The 19,163-nt window shown below is 45.5% G+C and overlaps 1 protein-coding gene across 2 annotated transcripts in view; it reads left to right on the top strand.

Annotated features, from left to right (window-relative positions):
* Nucleotides 1–19,047, top strand: part of SETD5 (SET domain containing 5) — a 40,635-nt gene extending 21,588 nt beyond the window's left edge. The window contains exons 16-23 of one of the 2 annotated variants that reach the window (XM_009864633.1): nucleotides 3,316–3,445; nucleotides 4,547–4,800; nucleotides 7,243–7,299; nucleotides 8,749–9,216; nucleotides 11,079–11,365; nucleotides 14,308–14,441; nucleotides 17,669–17,739; nucleotides 17,939–19,047. In XM_009864633.1, the coding sequence (XP_009862935.1) occupies nucleotides 3,316–3,445; nucleotides 4,547–4,800; nucleotides 7,243–7,299; nucleotides 8,749–9,216; nucleotides 11,079–11,365; nucleotides 14,308–14,441; nucleotides 17,669–17,739; nucleotides 17,939–18,538 (2,001 nt within the window). In that variant the 3' untranslated portion in view covers nucleotides 18,539–19,047. The remainder of the gene's footprint in view (nucleotides 1–3,315; nucleotides 3,446–4,546; nucleotides 4,801–7,242; nucleotides 7,300–8,748; nucleotides 9,217–11,078; nucleotides 11,366–14,307; nucleotides 14,442–17,668; nucleotides 17,740–17,938) is intronic. The other variant, XM_009864634.1, reaches the window with a different exon arrangement.
* Nucleotides 19,048–19,163: the final 116 nt, after the last annotated feature.

The raw sequence follows: 19,163 nt of genomic DNA, 5'->3' as shown, positions 1-19,163 counted from the left end.
TCCTGCCACTCTCCTAGCTGGGCTTCCGTCTTCATCCTTGCCTTTTGCTGTGGTAGAACAACTGTTCTGTGACTCTCCTTAGGAACACGTACTTCCAAACCTGCCGTGACTATTACCCAGTGTGTAGGATTCAAGGAGATTTAGTTGTCGTCCTTAAAATGTTTTATGTTACTGCTTTCACAGTCAGAGGATGGTTGGTGTTGTGGAGACAGGACAGTGTTGCAAAAGACGTCAAGAATAGAGTGTCTCAGTCAGAATCCATTGTCTTTGGAGACCTTTTGTTGTTTAGCAAAGCTTTGAGTTTGCCTGTTCACAAGAGCAAGCCCACAGCTGAGAACTTCATTCCTCCAAGATGGTGCGTGGCCAGTCAATGCCAGCATTTACCCATTCACAGGAAAACAGTAACTCAGGTTAGTTTGCTCAGTTGGATTTCTGTCAGAACTCATCTGGCCTATCACCCATCAGCTTTGCTCAGAGGGTCTTTCAGTTCCTTTGTGAGAACCAGAGATTAATTTTTAAATTCCTTCTGATCTTTCGATCTTGGTAGCTTTCAAAACCTGGTACCACATCATGGTTTCTTTGCCTTCCTATGGACTTTAGTATTTCCACCTTCAGCCAAATTATTGTCGTGCCCTAACAGGCACCTACAAAAAGAAACTGAGGTCTCTCTTGGGTATTTCCTTCTTAGGTTCGTGTATACTCATATGAGCAAAACTGTGTTTGTTTGTATGTGCCTGGGCAATCTCCCTGTGCACCTTTAAGCAGAGAACTGGTTTGAACTGGTTTTTTGAACCTCAGCAGTGTCTTTGAGCCTCAGGGAAAAGAGAAGCATCCAGAGCAAAACTGGCAGAGTTATTCTCAGTTCTCTGCTTGGTGCCTTTGCTGTACAACTGGCCAGCAAGCTCCCAGTTCTGTGAAAACTGCTGTCATAGAACTAGCCTTCCCATCTCTTGCTGCATTTGGCTGTTTTGTAGTCCTACAATAATTCTCACTGCTGGAGAGGGAACAGACAAGTCTCACCACAGATGACTTCTGTTTAGTTCACGTCTTCCCTGAACCTGAGTGTCCGAAACGGGACGTTCTGTTGCAGCTGGGGCACTTGCAAAGCAGAAGGTTGCTCTGTGACTCGTAGCTTATGCCCACTTTGTGCATCCCAGCATGATGACTGAGTTTTCTTTGACAGGTTGATTTAGACTCGCGTTCAGTTTGTGATTTACTATGTTTGTTGGAACAATCCATTAGTTTTCTGGCCTGTAATTTTAGGGTTGATTGTTTCTGGCTTTATATAGTACTTTGTTCTAGCCTGTGCTGACCTGTGGCCTGTTTTCCCCATCCATTTCCCAGTTCAGTAGGAAAGCCTTGAATACTGTCTTTTAGCATGTTCTTGTTTCTCCTGGGTTGGCATCATCTGAAAACTTAAGTACACTGCCTGTTTCACTATATAAATAATTAATAAAATACCAAAAGCTTCTGTGTCCAGACCAGGTGTTGGAGAAAATAATTTCTTAAATTTCTATTTTTTTGAAAGTAAGTAATCCAATAACTGTGTGAGTGAGGGATTTCATCTACTTTATAGGAGTTACCCAGCCTTTTTCAAGGGAAATGCTTGGTAGCATTCAGTGTTCTTATCACTAACACTTTGGAGATGTAGAAGAAATCTGCTTCCCGTGTTCAGAAACGTTTAGAAAACTCTCACGGGGGAAGACCTCTTTTTCAGCCAGCTGAGGTCTAGAAATGGTCCAGAACTTGATGACGTTGTTCTCTCAAGACCTGATCTTTGTCTTGTCTGATTCTGACTACTTCACCAGGAAGGCTGATTTATAAAGGCTGTTGAAATAGATCACGTATTTTCTTGGACTGTCAGCAGGACTCTTCCTTAAACTACTGCGGACTGTGCCAAAATACCTCAGCTGATGATCTCAGCTTGCAGCCAAAGCGTGCCAGGGTCTGAGCCTCGCAAGGAAACTGAACTGTGTAACCTGCTCACGTTAATCACGCACTGTACAGTGCCCTGGCTCTCAGATCAGATGCTGCATTTGAGGTAGCAGTGCTCCAGACTGGCTGGCACTTCTCACTTTTCCTGGTGGCCGCAGTGGAATCCATTGAGTTATCTTTGAACAGAGAAGAAGCATCTGCTGTACAGTAGTGAAGGACATCAAAATAGATCCTGTCAGCTGCTCTTCATCCTCGCATTGAAGTTTTCGTTTTGAGGATTGTGACCAATGAGTTTCTGATGCACTTTCATGATAGCTTTGAGGAATCATAAGACACATACTTGTATCTCTGATAGGATGCTTTTTGCTGACATGCAGATGAGCTGTGGATTACTGAAAGGTAAACTTACGATTTTAAAGCTCTCTGGGAGGAGAAAAAGCTGGTAAAGTGAATTCTTCTTGGGTGAACTACCCAAATGCAAATTACAGTCTTTTTTTTTTCACAGTTGTTGTTTTACTGAATCACCTGGGTGTTTTTTCCTATACTGTGGCAATTATTTTTTTTTATACTAAATTAAGCAAAGGTTTCCTGCTTGCCATAAGGAGTCAGTTGGTATCAAGACACAGTGTTAGTGTCTTGCACTGCTGCAGCAGTTTGCTGACACTTCAGTTCACATTCACTTGCATGAGGTGTGAAACATTCTTTATTGTGTTCAGAAGACCGCCTGACTTTAGTAGCCAAAGAAAAGATTTACCTTTATTATTCTCTTCTTGTTTTAGCCCCCTTGAAAACTGCTGCTTACATTTTATCAGATTTTTCTGCTCTTTGTCTCTGGCAGCAAGCACAGGCCTGGAAGAATTGTTAAACTCAGCCATTTCTCTGCTGGAATTATTAGAGCAGAGTCTATGTTAAGCTCTAATACTGCCTTAGTGGAGCAGGGGGACAGTGTGTTTGTGATCCTGGGCAAGAAACCGTTTCCCCACCCAAAAAAACAAAATCAGGGTTTTAAGATACTTCATCGTATTTATCTCCCTTTTCTTTTAATTAAGATTGCTTTTACTGTTTTTTTTAGCTGCCAGAGTTTTGCATTTTATCTGTTTATAATTCGCTCTTATCTCTGTGTTATTGCTGAAGACTGCTGATCCCCAGAACACATCTCATCAGGAGCGCGTAGTCAGCCCCATCACAGTAGGTGGTAGACTCAGTGCTAGCAGCCGTGTTCTAACGGGTTCCTGTCTGAGCGCACGCGAAGGAGGTAATATCAGTGTTCTGAGCAGCCTGCCCTGCTGCACAGAAGTGTAGGAGTTTGAGTGCATCCCGCAAGGTGACGTAGAAAGTACCAGAGGGGTTGCATGTTTATGTAGTCTCGTTCTGTTTCAGCGCTGGATCAAACAAGCCCTGGAAGAGGGGATGACTCAGACCTCACCAGCTCCACAAGAGAACAGAACCCAATGTCTATACCAAAGTAACGAGAACAGCAGCTCTTCCAGCATCTGCAAAGATGACACAGGTAAGTGCTCAGCACCATCAGGGCAGCGTGGGCACTTGAGTGAAACTGGGGAAGCTGTGGAATAGCAAAGGCAGGATGGCGTCTTCATGTGTCCTGCTGCTCAACGGCACAATTCCATGGCAGATGAGAATGTTATTTTGCCATTCGTTCAAATTCCTGCAGATTCATTCGAGCTTGAGCGTGTGTGAAGTTTCTCGGTTTTTTCCTGTGAAAAGATAATCACTTTGTCTTGCATCATCATCCTCAGTGCCATGTGATCATTTGTCCAATAAAGAGGGAGGGAAGAGTACAGTGTCATCTCTTCTCAGCAGGATGCTGTTAGGTGGACAACTAAGTGTCTGCTGATTATAGGAAGATAATAGCAAAGTCTCACATGAACGTATATTAAAAGCAAATGATTAAGTAGGTCTCAAAGATGGAGAAAATAAAATCTGTGAGTAAAGCAGTAGAATGGTTAAATATTGTGTCTGAATCTTTCTACAGAGAAATAGGATGAAGGTCTGCCCAGTCAGGGATCAGTTTTCCAAGGACGACAAACAGGAAACTAGACAGCAGACAGATAATACAGAATTGACTGTTGAAAAGTATCAAAAGAGGATATTTTGAATAGGGGTAGGCCTGAGGGAAAGACATTAATTCTCTGTGGGAGAGAAGTGTTTTTGACCTATATTGCTGTAGCCTATAGGGAATTAATAAGTTCGCCAATGATAACGGAGCTGCCTGTAGTCTGTTCATAGCAGTGACAGTGACATGTCCTCTGAGCCCTCTCCTCCACACTCCTTTTCTTATCCTCTCCTGTCGTCTTTTCCCCTAGCTTCTTCTTGTGCTTTCTTCTAGTCGAAATATTTCCTTTCCTTGGTTACTGTGTGTTTCTGTGATGTATTTTTCTGTTCTCAGTATCTAAATATTTCTCACAACTGGTGCAGAAGTACTTCAGAGGCACTTTTAGGCACATTTTTAGGCATCTTGTGTAGTCACATGGGAGGCTCCTGGGCTCCGTTTGGGTTGGGAGTAGGGGGAAGGAGAAAGTGTGTGGTTTGCACATGGCTAATGGTTATGGTTAATCATTCAGCCCTATCCTCACCTCGGTTTGTTTTTCAGACTTGCTGAGCCCCCTGAAGAAGTGGAAGTCTCGCTACTTGATGGAGCAGAACGTTAAGAAGTTGCTGAGGCCGCTGTCTCCCATCACCCCTCCGCCTCCCATCCCTTCGGTTCCTGGCTCAGCGAGCCCACAGCTGGCTACGCCCTGCTCGTCGCTGCCGGGAGAGGAGGAGAGTCGCAATGGTTATGGCGTGATGTTCTCACCGATTCCTTCTCTGGCTGCTAGTCGCTGCAATACTCCACTACAGTTTGAGGTAAATCTGCCCTGGGGACTGGGAGCGGTAAGGAGAGAGGAACTGGAATATTTGCAGTGGAGGTAGCACTGGGGACACCTTCCTTTTTGAGTATGTGGCTGTTTTCTTGAGCAGCATCACAGCGTCACACTCAAAAGCACTGCTGCCTTTTTCTGCTCCACTTCTGGCCAAATCTCCTGCTCTATTAAAGGTCGAACCTTGCTGCAGCCAGGCCTTGCTGTGAAGCTATGAGTAGCATTACTCCAATTCTTTTCTCCATTTCTGTGTATTAGCTCCCAAATTTTGCAGACTTTTCAGTGTTCTTTAGTCATCTTCCCCACTTCAGATCTCTGTGCCAATGTGACTTCCAATCCCTGCCTTTTCCAAAGAGTGCAGCAGTGCTCCACTTTGCCAAGGCTGGCTGACATCCTCGGTTCCTCTTTCACTGAACAGCTTTCAGTAACCCCAAGTATGGTATAAATACTTTACACTGGCTTCCACTATATGCTCTGGTTTTCATTTCCTTTGACTGGGTAGCAGGAAAATACTTTGTACCTTTGATTTCTTGATCGTTCCCCTTTGCAAAAGTTTGCAGAAGTACTGAGCAGGCTGTGTAGGTGCTTTCCCTTGCTCTGAACTCAGTGGGAGAGTTAATGGCATCCATCCAGCTTGGACCTTCCACTTTGTGTCGCTGCTCTGTGCCATTCTGTTTGCAGTTTTAGGTTTGTTTCCTAGTGTTACTTTTTTTTTTTTTAAATTGAGTTCTTCAGACTGGCTGCTCACACTCTGCCTGTTAAAACCATTTTAAAAAAATTGTACAATGACAGACTGCTTCGTACCAGGGGGTGCTTTGTAGGAATCTCTCGTGTTTTGCAACAGGACAAACAGTCCTTTGCGGTGTTTTTGCTCAGTGCAAACTTCTTTAAGAGTCCTTTCTTGCAAGCTGTCTAAGAAGCAAATCTGTAGAGGTTAGCAGGGACGATTGTGGAGCATTGAGGAGAGAGATCAAAGACTGTTTCAGGCAGAGAGCTTGATTGAAAATGATCCTTACCTCTCCTCTGGATGAGATGGTAGATCTAGGCAGTGTTGCCATGGACATCCACAGTCTAGTCACTGATTTTCTGTCTCACCTTCGTGTTAGTTATTTCTGTTGCCATGGGTAAGGCATGAGAAGCCTGGATTTCAGTGGGCATCTGTACCTTACTTGCCTCTTTTACCTTTTCTCTCTTTTCAAAGAGTCTAACAGCTCAGTAGACCATGGGCAGCTTTGTTCAAACTTTATTTCCCTCAATGCAGCTCATTCATAATATTGCTATTTTAAATCGTGTCTGTCTGTTTCATTTAGTTATTTTAACTTCAGTGAATACATCTCCCCATGTATAAAGCTTTATACTTCAGTCCTGTGGCACTATGGGAAGAGAACAGAAAGATTGTTCCGTCAGCTCACAAACCTCCTCAAATGAGCAGAAGATGCTGCGTGCTGGGAAATACGTTTTTGAAAGCTGTGGCTTTTAAGAAACCTGATTGTTAATTAATTTCTTAGCTGTTCTCTGAAGAGCTTGTATCATAAGCTTCTGAAACTCTGGTTTGTCAGGGTTTTAGAGACTGAGCGATTTTTTTAGACTCAGTTTTGGGCTTTTTTAGACTGGAAACAAATTGGAGGATGTTTAGCCCCTCCCATATTCATAGCAGCGACTAGAAGCATGATGATGCATCTGCCTTTTCTCTGGAGTTTGTCAGAATCCAGTTTAACTAAGAAGTGTCTGAGATTCCTCAGCTTTCTGAGTGTTTCTGCTTTGCAGAGGACAGGGGCTCCTACCGTGCTTCTCTGGGAAACCTTCTTCCTTTCTATTTCTATTTTAGGCCTGCTCAGTAGCATGGAAAGGAAAGTGCTTGAGGAGGTGGCCTTAACAGTGCCCTTGTGTGTGTGTGCTGCTGCCTGCTGCTGGGTGCTCAGATGATAGATCCTCTGTGACATTGCACAAAGCTGTCCATTCACACCTATTCTCTTGACTTCAGCTGGGAAGGTGACCCACAGGGGCCTGAAGGAGATGTTTTTATTTTCTGATAGAAAGCCTGTGGAAGTTCACTACAGTGTTTGGGCAAAACCAGGCTTTCCATCACTCCCATGTTCTTTGACTGAACAACATAAACGGCTTTCTCTATGTTTCATGGTGTAAGCTACCTGACAGCATCAGAAATATAACAAATGAGATGCTTTTTATGTGCTCTGGTTTGGGGCACTCAGTTCTAGCATGAAACACAGTAACCCGGTCCTGTTTGTGCTTCTAGGGAGCTTTAGGAACCACGTAACCGGCAGAGTTGTCCAGGCTGAGGCCAGTTCCTGGGGTTGTGTTTGTTAGAATAGCTATTGCTAACCTCTGTGCTTATTTTTTGATGGGTTTTATTTTGCTTCTTGACTTTTTAAGTAGAGGAATGACAAGATGCTTTTTCCTCCTCTAGAACGTATCCTCCCCTGAGAGCTCCCCTGCGCACAGGCCTGAGTCCATGTCACCCGAGGTGGGTATCGCACCCGCGAGGCCGCGTGCGCAGGGCGTGCCTGGCTGTGCCTTTGGGGCCGTGGTGGGAGGGCAGGGTGAGATGTGCAGAGGGAGTGGGAATAGGGGTGGGGCACGAGTCACAATAAGACTGAGGGGGGTTTTCAAGGTTACCACAAGAGAACAAATGAATTGAAGACTGAGTTTATTATTGACTTGATGACACTCGTGGGAAATAGGCAGCCTGGAAATAGGCATGTCTCAGCTGCTGAGGTGAAGACAAGAGGTGTGGACACCCTGAAAGCACCATAATCAGCCTCAGCTCTGGTCCAGCAGACAAGTGGTGTGTTATTTACTCAGCAGCAGCAAAACTAGTACTGAGGAAGAAAAGGGAAAGTGTCCGCTGCTAGTTTTGACTTAGGGAGGACACAGTGTGGTGCACCTAGCCTGCTCCCTTCAGCCTTGATTTATCACCTCTTCACTTGCAGACTTGAAATATTGAGGAGATGCCAGAAAATAGTATTTTGTTTACCTACTGGCCTGCTGTAAAATATGAGTACCTTGCTCAGAGACTGTTACATAGTTGAAAATACACTTGTCTCCAATGTGGCAGGTTGCTTGGAGCTGTAATACTAGCAGCAGTAGGGCAGAGCTGGTGCCTGGTGCTGTTGTCTGTTTCCCTCAGCACTGTAGTCTTGCAAAGAGGATGAAATCTTGTCAGTTATGCTCATTGTCTGAGATCCTGACATATTAACACGGTGAAGGAGATGATTATGCCATTGCCCTGGAGGGGTTTTGGCAGTTGAAGCAGATAAATGGATATACAGTTGTGTCAGTGCCTAGCGCTTCAGAAACCGTGACAGCACAAAGATGATGCCATTATGGTTTTGTTAGAGAATATAAAATGTAGAAAAGCAGTATAAATTAAATGAACGTACTATTGTTAGAGATTTCCAAAGCTCACAATAAGTGAAAACAAAAGGTTTGGAGGTCCTGGGCATTTCATTGTTAGGAAATTGGTAGTGGCTGACTTGGGACAGTGAGGAACTTGTCTAATAAAACAGCAAGTGGACAGCAGATCTTCTCCGTTCTCCTTCCCATAAGGAACCTAGTTAGTACTGTGTGTTAACATCAACTTTGGGGCGTATTGAAAATGCCTCATTTTTCTTCACTGACTGCCTGGGGATAGTGCTGAGCCTTATCCTCTTGCTGCAGTAAGACTGCTGCAGGAGAAAGGGCATCTCGTACTGGACTGCTCAGCTGAGCATTACTTAGTCTCAGTCATTCGCTTGTAAAATGAGCAAAATGGTGCAGGAGAGGACCAAAGGGGCGATCGGAAGGGAACTGGAAAGCAGTAAGCTAGCATCATACAGAGTACTTTCTGACACTCGAGTTTCTCTCCCCGCCCTTGCCCCTCACCCTTTCCTTTTCCTAACTTCCCACCCTTCTCCTGTGTCCTTGGATTTTCCAGCTCTGCCTCCGATCTGACCCGGATTTGAAGGGTGGGTACCTGGATTCCAGTGCAAACACCTGCCCGGAACGACCATCGCTGCTCACCTTTGGATCCTCTGATCTGGCTCCACAACCCTCCATGAACTCTACTTCAGAGATGAACTTCCCAGGGAAAAGTGGGGAAGCACAGATGCTGCTACGAAGCTCTGATCAGGCTTTTCGGACAGAGTTTAATTTAATGTATGCCTTCTCCCCATTGAACGCTATGCCACGTGTAGATGGGTTGTTGAGAGGATCTACTCCTTTGGGAGAGAGGAAGCCAATGAATTCAGAAGCAGGATGCTGCAGCTCTCCTGCCGAAGGATATTTCAGCAGACACGAGTCAGGGCTGCTTAAAGAGACAGTGCATGGATCCATGTCTCCCTGCGGCGAGAGAGCTTGTGAAGGCGTCAGATCTGCTCCCCAGAACCCGCCACAAAGGAAGAAGGCAAGTATTCTTGTTAAAGAAATTCTTAGGCTGCAGGAATCTGAGTGGGAACAGTAGACACCGTGGGAAAGACTAACAGGGAGAACAGAGAGTGGGATACAACTAAAATGTAGTCTGGACAAATAATCCAGGTATCCAGTGCCTGGATGAAAGCAGTTTAAAAGTTGTTAAAAGAGAATATGCTGCTCTTTAGGCAAGATGTCAAAGCCAGGCTGGACCAGGCTTTGAGCAACCTGGTCTGGTCAGAGGTGTCCGGGCTTGGAATGAGATGGCCTTTAAGGTCCCTTCCAGCCCAAACCATTCTATGATTTTGATGTGAGAAATGGAAGAAAAAGGCTACAATGAAAACACCTCTTCTTGTACCACAGAAAGGAGAGCACGATGCTTTCAGAAACAGTTGTTAAAGTGACACAAGGCCCAGAGCAATATCATGGTGCAGCTGTACTGGTTTGTGAAGGTGTTATTTATCAGGATGAAAAGGGCCCCTACTAGGAAAGAGAGGGTCTAATGTTTCAAAAGAAAGCGTAGGCTCTTCCTTAGAACATATAATAGAATATTTCCATTACTAAAGAAATAGAATAATATTGCAGTAAAAGCAGATGAAGATTCTTACTTAAATTTTAGCACTGTGAAACTAAAACCACAGGAATATTGTCTCAAGAAAGCAAATGCATATTGGTTTCTAATAGCAGGCCAGTGACCCTTGTGGGACTAAAACCAAGTGAAAATTATGTCTGGTGTCACTACAGTAAAACTGGGTATTCACGGAACAAATAAGGAATCGCTTGTCTAAATGTGTGTTGGTACCTTTTCCTGTGCTTGGCTTTATTTGTTGTTGCGAGTGTGGTAACTCGGATCCCTTGTGTAAGTGTCCAGCTAGATGGAGTATCTTATTTCCATTCTGTTTCTGGAGGGTTTTGATTTTCTTCCTTTTTCTTCTAAAGTTACACTTATCTTAAAGCCTTCATATGTTGAGTTACTTTTGGAAATACCCTGTTCAATATTTTAGCATCATAAAGCCTTCTATAGAGGCATTGAGTCGCAGTTGAGAAGTCCTTCAGTAGAGCTGCCTTCTGCAAGTCCTTTATGTCTCTGTGCCTTATAATAACTCTTCAGGGGAAGGCACACTGAAAGGTAAGAGCTCAGCTGGAAGTATTTGTGTAATTTTTAGGTTCTGCTATCCCTGTGTTACAAGACTGAGTTATCTTGGGACCTTTTGGTCTGTGTCTCTGACAAATCTGACACTGCTTTGCACGAAATACATTCTACCTTTGCTAGGAGTAGTTTGTTTAGGTGGTAGCACTGGAAGTTTGCAATACCACCATCGCAGCAACCTACTCTAAAGAGGTTCAAATTCAGCGCAAGGCTTTACCAATTTTTAGCGTTAGTGTAGCTGCACTGGTACAGATGAACAAGATTCTCTGAAGATGCCAGTCCTGCGACAAAGGCTCTTCTTACCTGTCTTGGAGATAGCAATACGCATTTTAAATAATGCCACAAACCAGAGAGAGTGAAGTGTGTTGAGAGGAGGAGCGTGTAGAGTCCTGATGCTTGACTGTACAGGCATATACTGAAGCAATGTGAAATTCCACGTTGTTGAAGATGCAAACTCCTCGTAGTATTGGTCATAAAGAGTAAAATGTGGATGAGTGTGTCACACGGTGAGTGGTCCAGTTTCGTACCACTTAGCTCACTTTCCAGAGCACCTGCAGCTTCAGGAAGATTTCATAATCCCAGATACCTTTCAAAGTTTTATCTGCTAACCCAGAGAAATAGATTTGTTAAATGACGTGTGGGCGTGTTCCTCCTCCTATCCTGGTCCTTTGCGTTCCCTGACTCACAGCTGCATTTCTCTCTCCCAGGTGTCTCTACTAGAATACCGCAAGAGGAAACAAGAAGCCAAGGAGGGAGGCGATTCAGCACGATGTACAGGGACTCCTACCCGACAGGGCAGCAGCGGTTCTGTGACTGATGCAGATGGCAACACTCTGCCGGGCTCGGTAGCACGAACCCCGTCTTCCCCACAAAGTGGCTTCTCCCCTTCTCATCCCTCTCTGCCTCACGTAGAGGACATCAGCCCGCCAGACTCGAGGGGGGCTGGTTCCTCGACTTCACTCAGCAAATCCCAGGAGAACATCAGCAGTAGGTGGTGAGTGTTACCCTTCCCAGCAAGCCTGACATCGCTCCGCAGAGAGGGACCAAGCTCTCTGGGGTGCATTTCCCTAACAGTTGGGTGGATGCAGTCGGGTCTCTGGCGTTATTCTCGCTAAACAACCGTGAAGGAAACCAGCAGCCTCCTCAGCCTGCCCTTCAGTTCTCGGTTTAGTTATTAAAAATCTGTCTGGAAAGATACAATGTTGAACAGTTGTCTGTCTCTTCCACCAGTTTTAAGATCTTGTGTTTGTTAAGGTCTTGGCTCTTGCAATGAGAATTTAATCCAGGTCTTTTTTTGCTGAACCTCCACTCTTTCTGGACATGAGTGGTACTAAGTCAACTCCTATTCAGAAGGAGAGCTAACAGAGCCCTCTGCATTTGAGAAGCAGGGGCAGTGAAACAGCTCCAGCCTTTCCTAGTGCCTTGCACACACAGCCTGAAGAGCAGTTATCAGGCTCCAGTCGGTGACTTGCCAAAGGCTCGGAAAAACCACTTTTAGCGTGTTGCCTTGAGAAGGTTTGATAAGGGGAAGGGCTGGTCTCCGAAAACTTTTGAACCTGATAATAACATCTGATCCAAAAAATTAAGTACTGCAGCACCAAAGTGCAGAATGTTGCATTAGTGTCAGTGCAGCAATGGTTAGGACTGATGGTGGTACATCATCTCTGCTGCTCTGCATTCTAGTTCTGTTCATCCATGAAAAAAAAGAGGATACATTTCTTAGTGCTGCTTTTCCACAGAAGCAGCTGTGTCACTGCTCGTGTAACAGCAGGGGGGTGGCAAGGGAAGAGATGCTAAGCAGTGCTGAAGGCACTGAGAAGTATGAAATCTGTGTTGGAAGTGCTTGAGAAACATCATTTTGGGTGAATTTGCAGGAGCAATAAGTTCTGTTCCCTTTTCTGTCACACTTCAAGCGGAGTTTAATAGAAATATTTTGTCATGTAGCTCTGACAGTACCCTGGCTACCAGATGACCTTCTGTTGGGACTGGCTGCAGCTGAGGCAGTCGGCTGATGATTAGTTTATAATAATTATTTTATGATTAAGTATTATTCTGTGCAAGTGTTGATATCCTGTGCTGCCCTTCTCCTGTGCCACTTCCTTCTGCCTGGGGTGAAAGAAAAACCTAGAAGAATGAAAAAAACACCAAACTATTTTGGAGTGAGGTGTCAGTGTGGCAACCTTGCTGTAGTGCTGTGCTTTATATTCTGTGAGCTTCATCTGCAGCTCCTCAGCAGGTGAAGTTTCTCACATGCTTTCGTGAGTAAGTATTGTGTGGGAATAAAAATCATATTGTTACGGGACACTGGATCTAAAGTGGAAACCCTGCTGATATGTTTTGGAAAAGGATTAAGCAGGTTTGCTGCTTTTTAAAAATCTAGTTCTTCTGTGTTTTTTTTAACGGCCAAGGCTAACAAAACATACAGTCACCTTCTACTTTTAAAAAATGTGTCGGAAATCGTATGTTATTGAGTTTAAAATTGTGACCCAGTTTCATCTTTAACTCTGAGTGCTTGCATTTCAGATACGTGTCCAGGCATTCACAATAATATAATACTGGGACAGAAGAAAATGGCAGGAACTAAAATTACACGCCTTAATTTTTAGGGTTGTCCACATTTTTGCTGAATCCTACAATAAATGCCAATAGCTTTCATTTAAAAAAAAAATAAGTTTCTGACTCTTTCAGTTGCCACGATACAGCTATCACAATGTAAACCAATGTGCTGCTGCCCAGTAAACCCAGCCCTGCAGAAAACTGTCTCCAGCAAAACAGTAGCAGCAGTGAAGGTGTGAATTCACCCGCTCACCCCCATTCACCTCCATGAGGTGTGAACTCTGGCCTCTGCTCTCCTCTGCTTCATTGAGGGGTGAATGTCTGGGCTATTTATTTAAAAAAAAAGAAAAAAAGCTAATGTAAAGCACAGTTTTCAACACATCTTTAAAATGAAAGAAAAATCAGAAATCTCTTAATGTGATGTTAAGCTGCTTACATGATATACAGTGTATGTAATATTATACTAAATATTTAAATTCAGGCATTTCTAAGGTGCATGTTCTTTAGCATCTAGAGTGAAGGCAGGGGTCAAGGTGCTACTGTCTTGTAGGTTAAAACACATATTTCTAAAGAGATTCAGGTGATCCATTGCATGGTAGATGGAATATTGACCCAAGGGCCTGGGGCTTGTCCAGGGGTCGGTTTTTCTTCCACAGATTGGCTTTAGGAAAACCTCTTCCCCTCTTTTCCATCCTCACACGGGGCACTTATAATATATAGTGGAACAAAATCTAGCACCAGTCTTGAGCACAGAATTTTCACGTTACAAAAAACGTGAGGTAAAAGTACCATAAATGGGCAGAATGGCCAAGCTAGCTCTGCTCCAGGAACGTTGTGTTATCTGACTGTATTGTCTTGACACTGAATTATCACAAAGGTACTGGCTTTGCTTCTTTTTGATTTGAGTAAAAGTAAGCTGTGTGATATAGCTGCATCTCACCTTAAAACAGTACCAGGGTTTTTCAAAATGCTGTTGAATCTCAAAACAGTTTTTCTGGGAGAAGGTGTCCTGTAATGAGGTGATCTGCTGAGCTGGATGTTTATGCCGTGTTTTCGATAAAAGACTTCTGTTTTCCTGAGGGCAATGCTATGGTAGTAGCCAGTGACTGACAGTCTAAAATCCCACAGGAGGTTATTTACACTGCAAAATCAGTTCAGAAGTTTATTCGTCATCTGTCTAGAGTGCTGGTGGTGTCTGGTCCCTCCCTTCTGTCACAGGGTTTGCATTTGTGCTAACATTGCACCAGTGATTTTAGGCAGAGACTTTAAAGCTGCGCTGTGGTCACACCGAGGACCCCACAGCCCCGCTGTGTGTTGGTCACGTCGCTCTCGGCTGCGTAATCATAATCCTCAGCTGTTCCCGGTTTTTTTTTGTGGCAGGATGGTCCCGACGTCAGTGGAGAGGCTTCGAGAGGGCCGAGGCATCCTTGAGAAGGTGCTGCGGAGTGGTGCAAAGGTATCCCAGAGAACTGAATCCTCACCTACCTGTGACAGTGCCGTTGAGAGAGATGCAGGTAGGAAGACGAAACTTTGGAACACTTGCTTGGTGGGAAATGATGGGTTCTCATAACTTTGCAGACTTGTCTATGAAGTTAGTTGTCCCTTCGTCTTTAACATTATTGATGCCTTACAAGAGCCTTCTGTGAACCAGACTTGGTTGTTATTCAGATACTGCTTGAGCCTGTATTCCTCTTCTGCTAGACCTGGAAGACCGCCAGGTTTCTCCAGGGTTTGGATTCAAGACTACTTGCATCTTGGCTCTGGCAGGGATAGTTTCTTTGTCCTTGGACAGATGAGTTAAGCTGCATTGCCTCAAGTGCCCCTGTGTACTGGAGATGAAAGTGCTGTCATTTAATAATTCTAGTTGGCTGAACACTCAGATAAATGTATTATTGCAATAAAATGCAAGTGTAGGCTTTAGGCGATGCTTAGAGCTGATTTAGCTTCCAAGGCTTACTTCAGCTCTTTTTGAAGTTACTTGATTCCCTGAGTTATGGTATTTTTCAGTTGTGTGAAGTGCACCTCCTTACTGAGGTGAATTTAGTTCTATATTGATGTTTCTTTCTTCTCTGAATAAAGCATTGTCCTCACCAAGTAGCAAGCAGGGTCAGTATTGCTAACTTGAGCTGAAATTGTGCTCCTCTTTGATCCACCTGTGGTCTAAAAGTGAGATGTGGCCGAGATGGACAGGTCACCTCATTGTTGCCTGATTTCTCAGCTGTGAGACAGAATTACTTTTCTTTCATTTATTTTACAGCATCTGTTCAATGTGATTAGTTTTCCCTAACAGATCTTACCCTCAGAATCCTGATCTCGCTTGGGACTTTTAGCTATGGATCATCATATTTAAATAACTTAGCTTGTGTGGTGCCATCAGCCCCTGCTTCCTCATAGCTCAGGACGCTGGCTGAGGCTCCTGGCTGATAAGATTACAGCTCGCTGATGATCCATCCAGTCGTCTTTCTTGTTATATAAAACCCATCTCACTCCCAGTTATGAAAACTTAGTGCTGTAGCTGACAGAAATCTTTTTGTCTCTTTCATCCTAGCACAGCAAAATATTTTTTTCTTTTTCTGCATACTCTGGCAGTTTCTTCAGTAGCTTGTTTAGATTCTTTAGTTTCTGCAAGCCATCTTCCCTCCCCCAGCTGCTGGTCTGCTTCTTAGTGAAACAAATGAGTATCTCAGTCCCTGCTGTGCCTGGTGTCACCTGTAGGAGTTGTGAAGATACACATTTACTTGAGGCTGTAACAGATAATAATATGTGGGGAACTAAAAACCCCAAACTTGGATAGTTTGCTGATGGGGTGTGTAAGAATGAGCTGGAAGTTGTGTGCACACCACACTTGGGAGGATTGCAATTACCATCGGTTAAAGCTGTCATTTCATACGTGCTTTGGGTTGGCACAGGCCAGCACTACCACGAAAAATGTTTCTTCTTTGCATCCTTCCTTGTGCGGGTATTAGCAAATGGGGGGGGAAATGTTGAGTTTAGCTTTTTAAGTTTACTTAAAGTTGTTTTGGGTTTGCCCGGCCAGATTTCAGTGGGAGGAGGGCTTTAGGAATGTTTATTTACCTTTTGTAATTTAGAGTCTTCCAGTAGTCTTTTAGCTTGTGGAGGTTTTTCCCATGAACAGGCACTGCCAGGAAATTGTGCCACCTTGCTTGCATGACTGGCTTCTTAAGAAACAATTTCTTCCAGAAAAAATCTTTAGATTTCTTCTGACTCTTATACTCAACTTCTGGTAATCACAACGATCTCCTGGATTGAACACTTAGTCTCTTCTGTGCATGACTGCTTAACTAAACACGCCTCGAATTCCCCCAAGTTTTGGCTTTCTGCAGTGCAGTACTCAGGATGTCACCTACAGCAAACAGCTACATGATGCATCAGATGCCGTTTCAGAAAATGGAAGGTTTCCAGCACGGGACATGTGCTGGAAACTTCACACCTTGGTCCCTGTGCGGGTCCTGTGCCCTTAGGAATGCGGCTTCTGAACCTCAACAGCAGGCAAGACAGCTCCATCCACACTCCTGTGTAGCTAAGCCAGCAATGGTGGTGCAGCAGAGAGGGCAACCTCAGCAAAGCCCTGGGTGGCGCTGGCACAGGGCCTCGTGCCAGCGCAGCTGGTGCAAAGCCAGACCTGCCTGGCAGAAGTACAGAGCGGACCAAGGCAGTGTGTCCTGTTTCATGACTGAGAAACATCTGTCACATAAATTCAATACTAATTCCAGCGCTGTTTCACCAAAGCATTTCAAACATGGCTGCTGAGAATCCCTGAGATGCTGCAGATGAACAGCTCTGTCTCATCACAACTCTGGTGTGAGATCTTCTGGTCCCACCACTCCCTCCCAAAGAAAGCGTGATCGCCAGCTTGGCCCCCTGGTTACGGTAGTAGCAACTGGAAATCACCCGTGGCAGAGTGGTTGGTTCACCTGCAGTACGTACTTCTTGGCTGTTCAGGTTCAGTTGTCTGGTAGGACAAGAAGCTCACCCCCCCTCCGAGATACAGGTGCTGGAAGGGCTTGCTCTGTCAAGAAGCAGCTTATTCCTCTCGATCTCTCGCATGACTAAGGCGGATCAGTGTGTACTGTGCTGCTGGTACCCTTCAAACCTCAGAGCGCTTTTGTCGTTGTCTTAGCCTGTTCCAAAAACAGGCATTTCTGAGGTCTAGGAGTGACTCTGTTTGGAGCAGCTCAGTTGACTTATAAAGCATAATCTCTAAAACGGCGGCAGAGGCACTGACAGCCCTGACGACACGGGACCTCAATCTTTGGATCTGCCTCTGAGGACAACCTGCAGTGGGACCCTGCTGGCAGCCCTCTCCAAAGGGACAGTTTTATCTCCCCAGCTGTAAGTGGGGACTGAAGCTGAGTGGAGAATTGCTGAGACCTTAGAAACCGTCTTCTGCTTCCAATATCCTTCAGAAGAGCTGATGGAGTTCAGCCTGTCTCTGTGTCGCTGTTCAGATAGGCTGATCTGAGGCAGGTGAGCTTTGCCGATGTAAGGGATGCAGCAGGTCTGAACACGCGCTGCTGGTTTATACGTGTTTGGCTTTTCCAGTTGCCTTTTGCTAGCGTCCTTCTGTTTCTGAAACCCTGATGGCTGGAGAAGCTGCCCTTGTCTCAGCTGTAGGTGGATGCAGAAGTTGGCTGGGGTGCATGCAGGTGTCGTTTGAGAGGGAGCTGCTGTGGCCTCTGTCCAGTGGGTTGAGGTTTAATATCTTGCCTGTGCCTTGCAGATACAGCAGAAGGAGACACTCCAGAAGCCCACAAAGGACCGGCAGTTTACAGTCCTCGATACAGCTACCAGGTAAGTTTTTTCATATATTACCCACCCATTTTGAAGTAAAGCTTTTAAGAGGATTAGAGGAAAAACTGGGTTTCACTGCCAGTTATTCCCTATCCTGCTACATGAAGCACCTTTGGTATGAGAAGGAGATAAGAAATGAGGAAGTCTCTAACATGCCTTTTCTTTTCTTTTCTTTTTCCCCCCTCACCGACTTGTTCAGCTCCTGCAGTCTGACAGTCCCCAGGCAGAATCACAGACCCTTCTCCAGCAGAGCTCCTCCCCCTACAGAGGACACCTCACTCAGTCTCCTGGCTACAGCTACCGAGCCGCAGCCCAGAGGACAGGACACAGCCTCTCTCATGGTTCCTCGGAAACATCCCTCTCCTCCGCCTCCTACTCCAGCCCTGCCCACTCGGTCTCCACAGACTCCTCCGCCCTCTTTGCAGGGAATTCGGGGTATTACAGCAGCCAGCAGCACTCTGGCAGCGTCAGCAGCAGCCTCCTGAAAAAGAGCTGCCCTGCCACTGCCAGCCCGGCACAGCAGACAGCTGTGGACTCTCTTTCCTCCGAGTCGGGCTCCCAGCCCTGCACGGGCACGTCAGGCTCCACCTCGGCTCCCCAAAGTGCTAGGTCACTACAGTCAGACTTGCGGACTATCAGTCTGCCGAATTCCGGGCAGTCTGTCCTCTACCAGGGCTCCCGGGGAGCAGTGATTTCCAATACACAACACTATCCGCACCGCGGGGGAAGCAGTGTCCATCAGTACAGACTGCAGCAGCTTCAAGGTTCTGGAGTAAAGACTCAAACAGGACTTTCCTAGGGCTGCCTGGACTCCAGGAAGACAAAACTGCCCACAGCTCCTTCCAGTCCCCTCTGGAAGTGGCTCCTGGGCCGGTGTTGGGAGCTCGCACCTGATGCTGGGGTGCCAGGGGTGAGAGGCTGAGGTCTGAAACGCACGGGTGAGATTTGTGAGCAGTATTGGCCTCTGGCTTGCAGGAGAACGCAGATTTCTCTGAGGCAGAGACTGTAGCAAAGCTGTTCCCTGACACGTGGGTACATTGCAAAAAGAAAAAAGAAAAAAAAAAGGCAAATGGTTCAAGTGCAATGACTGTGGTGCAGCCTCTGTCTCTTGTCCGTGCCCATGGCCATAGTCACTCATGCAGTACGGACATCGTTTTGAATCCGAAAGCAGTTTAAAGAAAACGTTGGGGGAAGTTGAACTCCAGTCCCAAAGCTCTCTTTATAGGTCAGGTTCTCGGTGCGTTCTGGGGAGGGCTTCAATCCGTTACGATCATTCCAGTCACAAGCAGACGAGCGCACATGGCCGCCTTTGGGCCCGGGTCACAACTCCAACAATCGGAGCTTTTTCCCAGAAAACAGAGTCTCTGCAAATGTGACCGGAGGCGGAGCGGGGCGGGGGGATGTTGGGGCGTGTGTGCCTGTCG

The sequence above is a fragment of the Apaloderma vittatum genome, unplaced genomic scaffold (assembly GCF_000703405.1).
Source record: "Apaloderma vittatum isolate BGI_N311 unplaced genomic scaffold, ASM70340v1 scaffold23132, whole genome shotgun sequence".
NCBI classification, from domain to species: domain Eukaryota; kingdom Metazoa; phylum Chordata; class Aves; order Trogoniformes; family Trogonidae; genus Apaloderma; species Apaloderma vittatum.
This window is presented reverse-complemented; position numbering and strand designations above follow the sequence as displayed.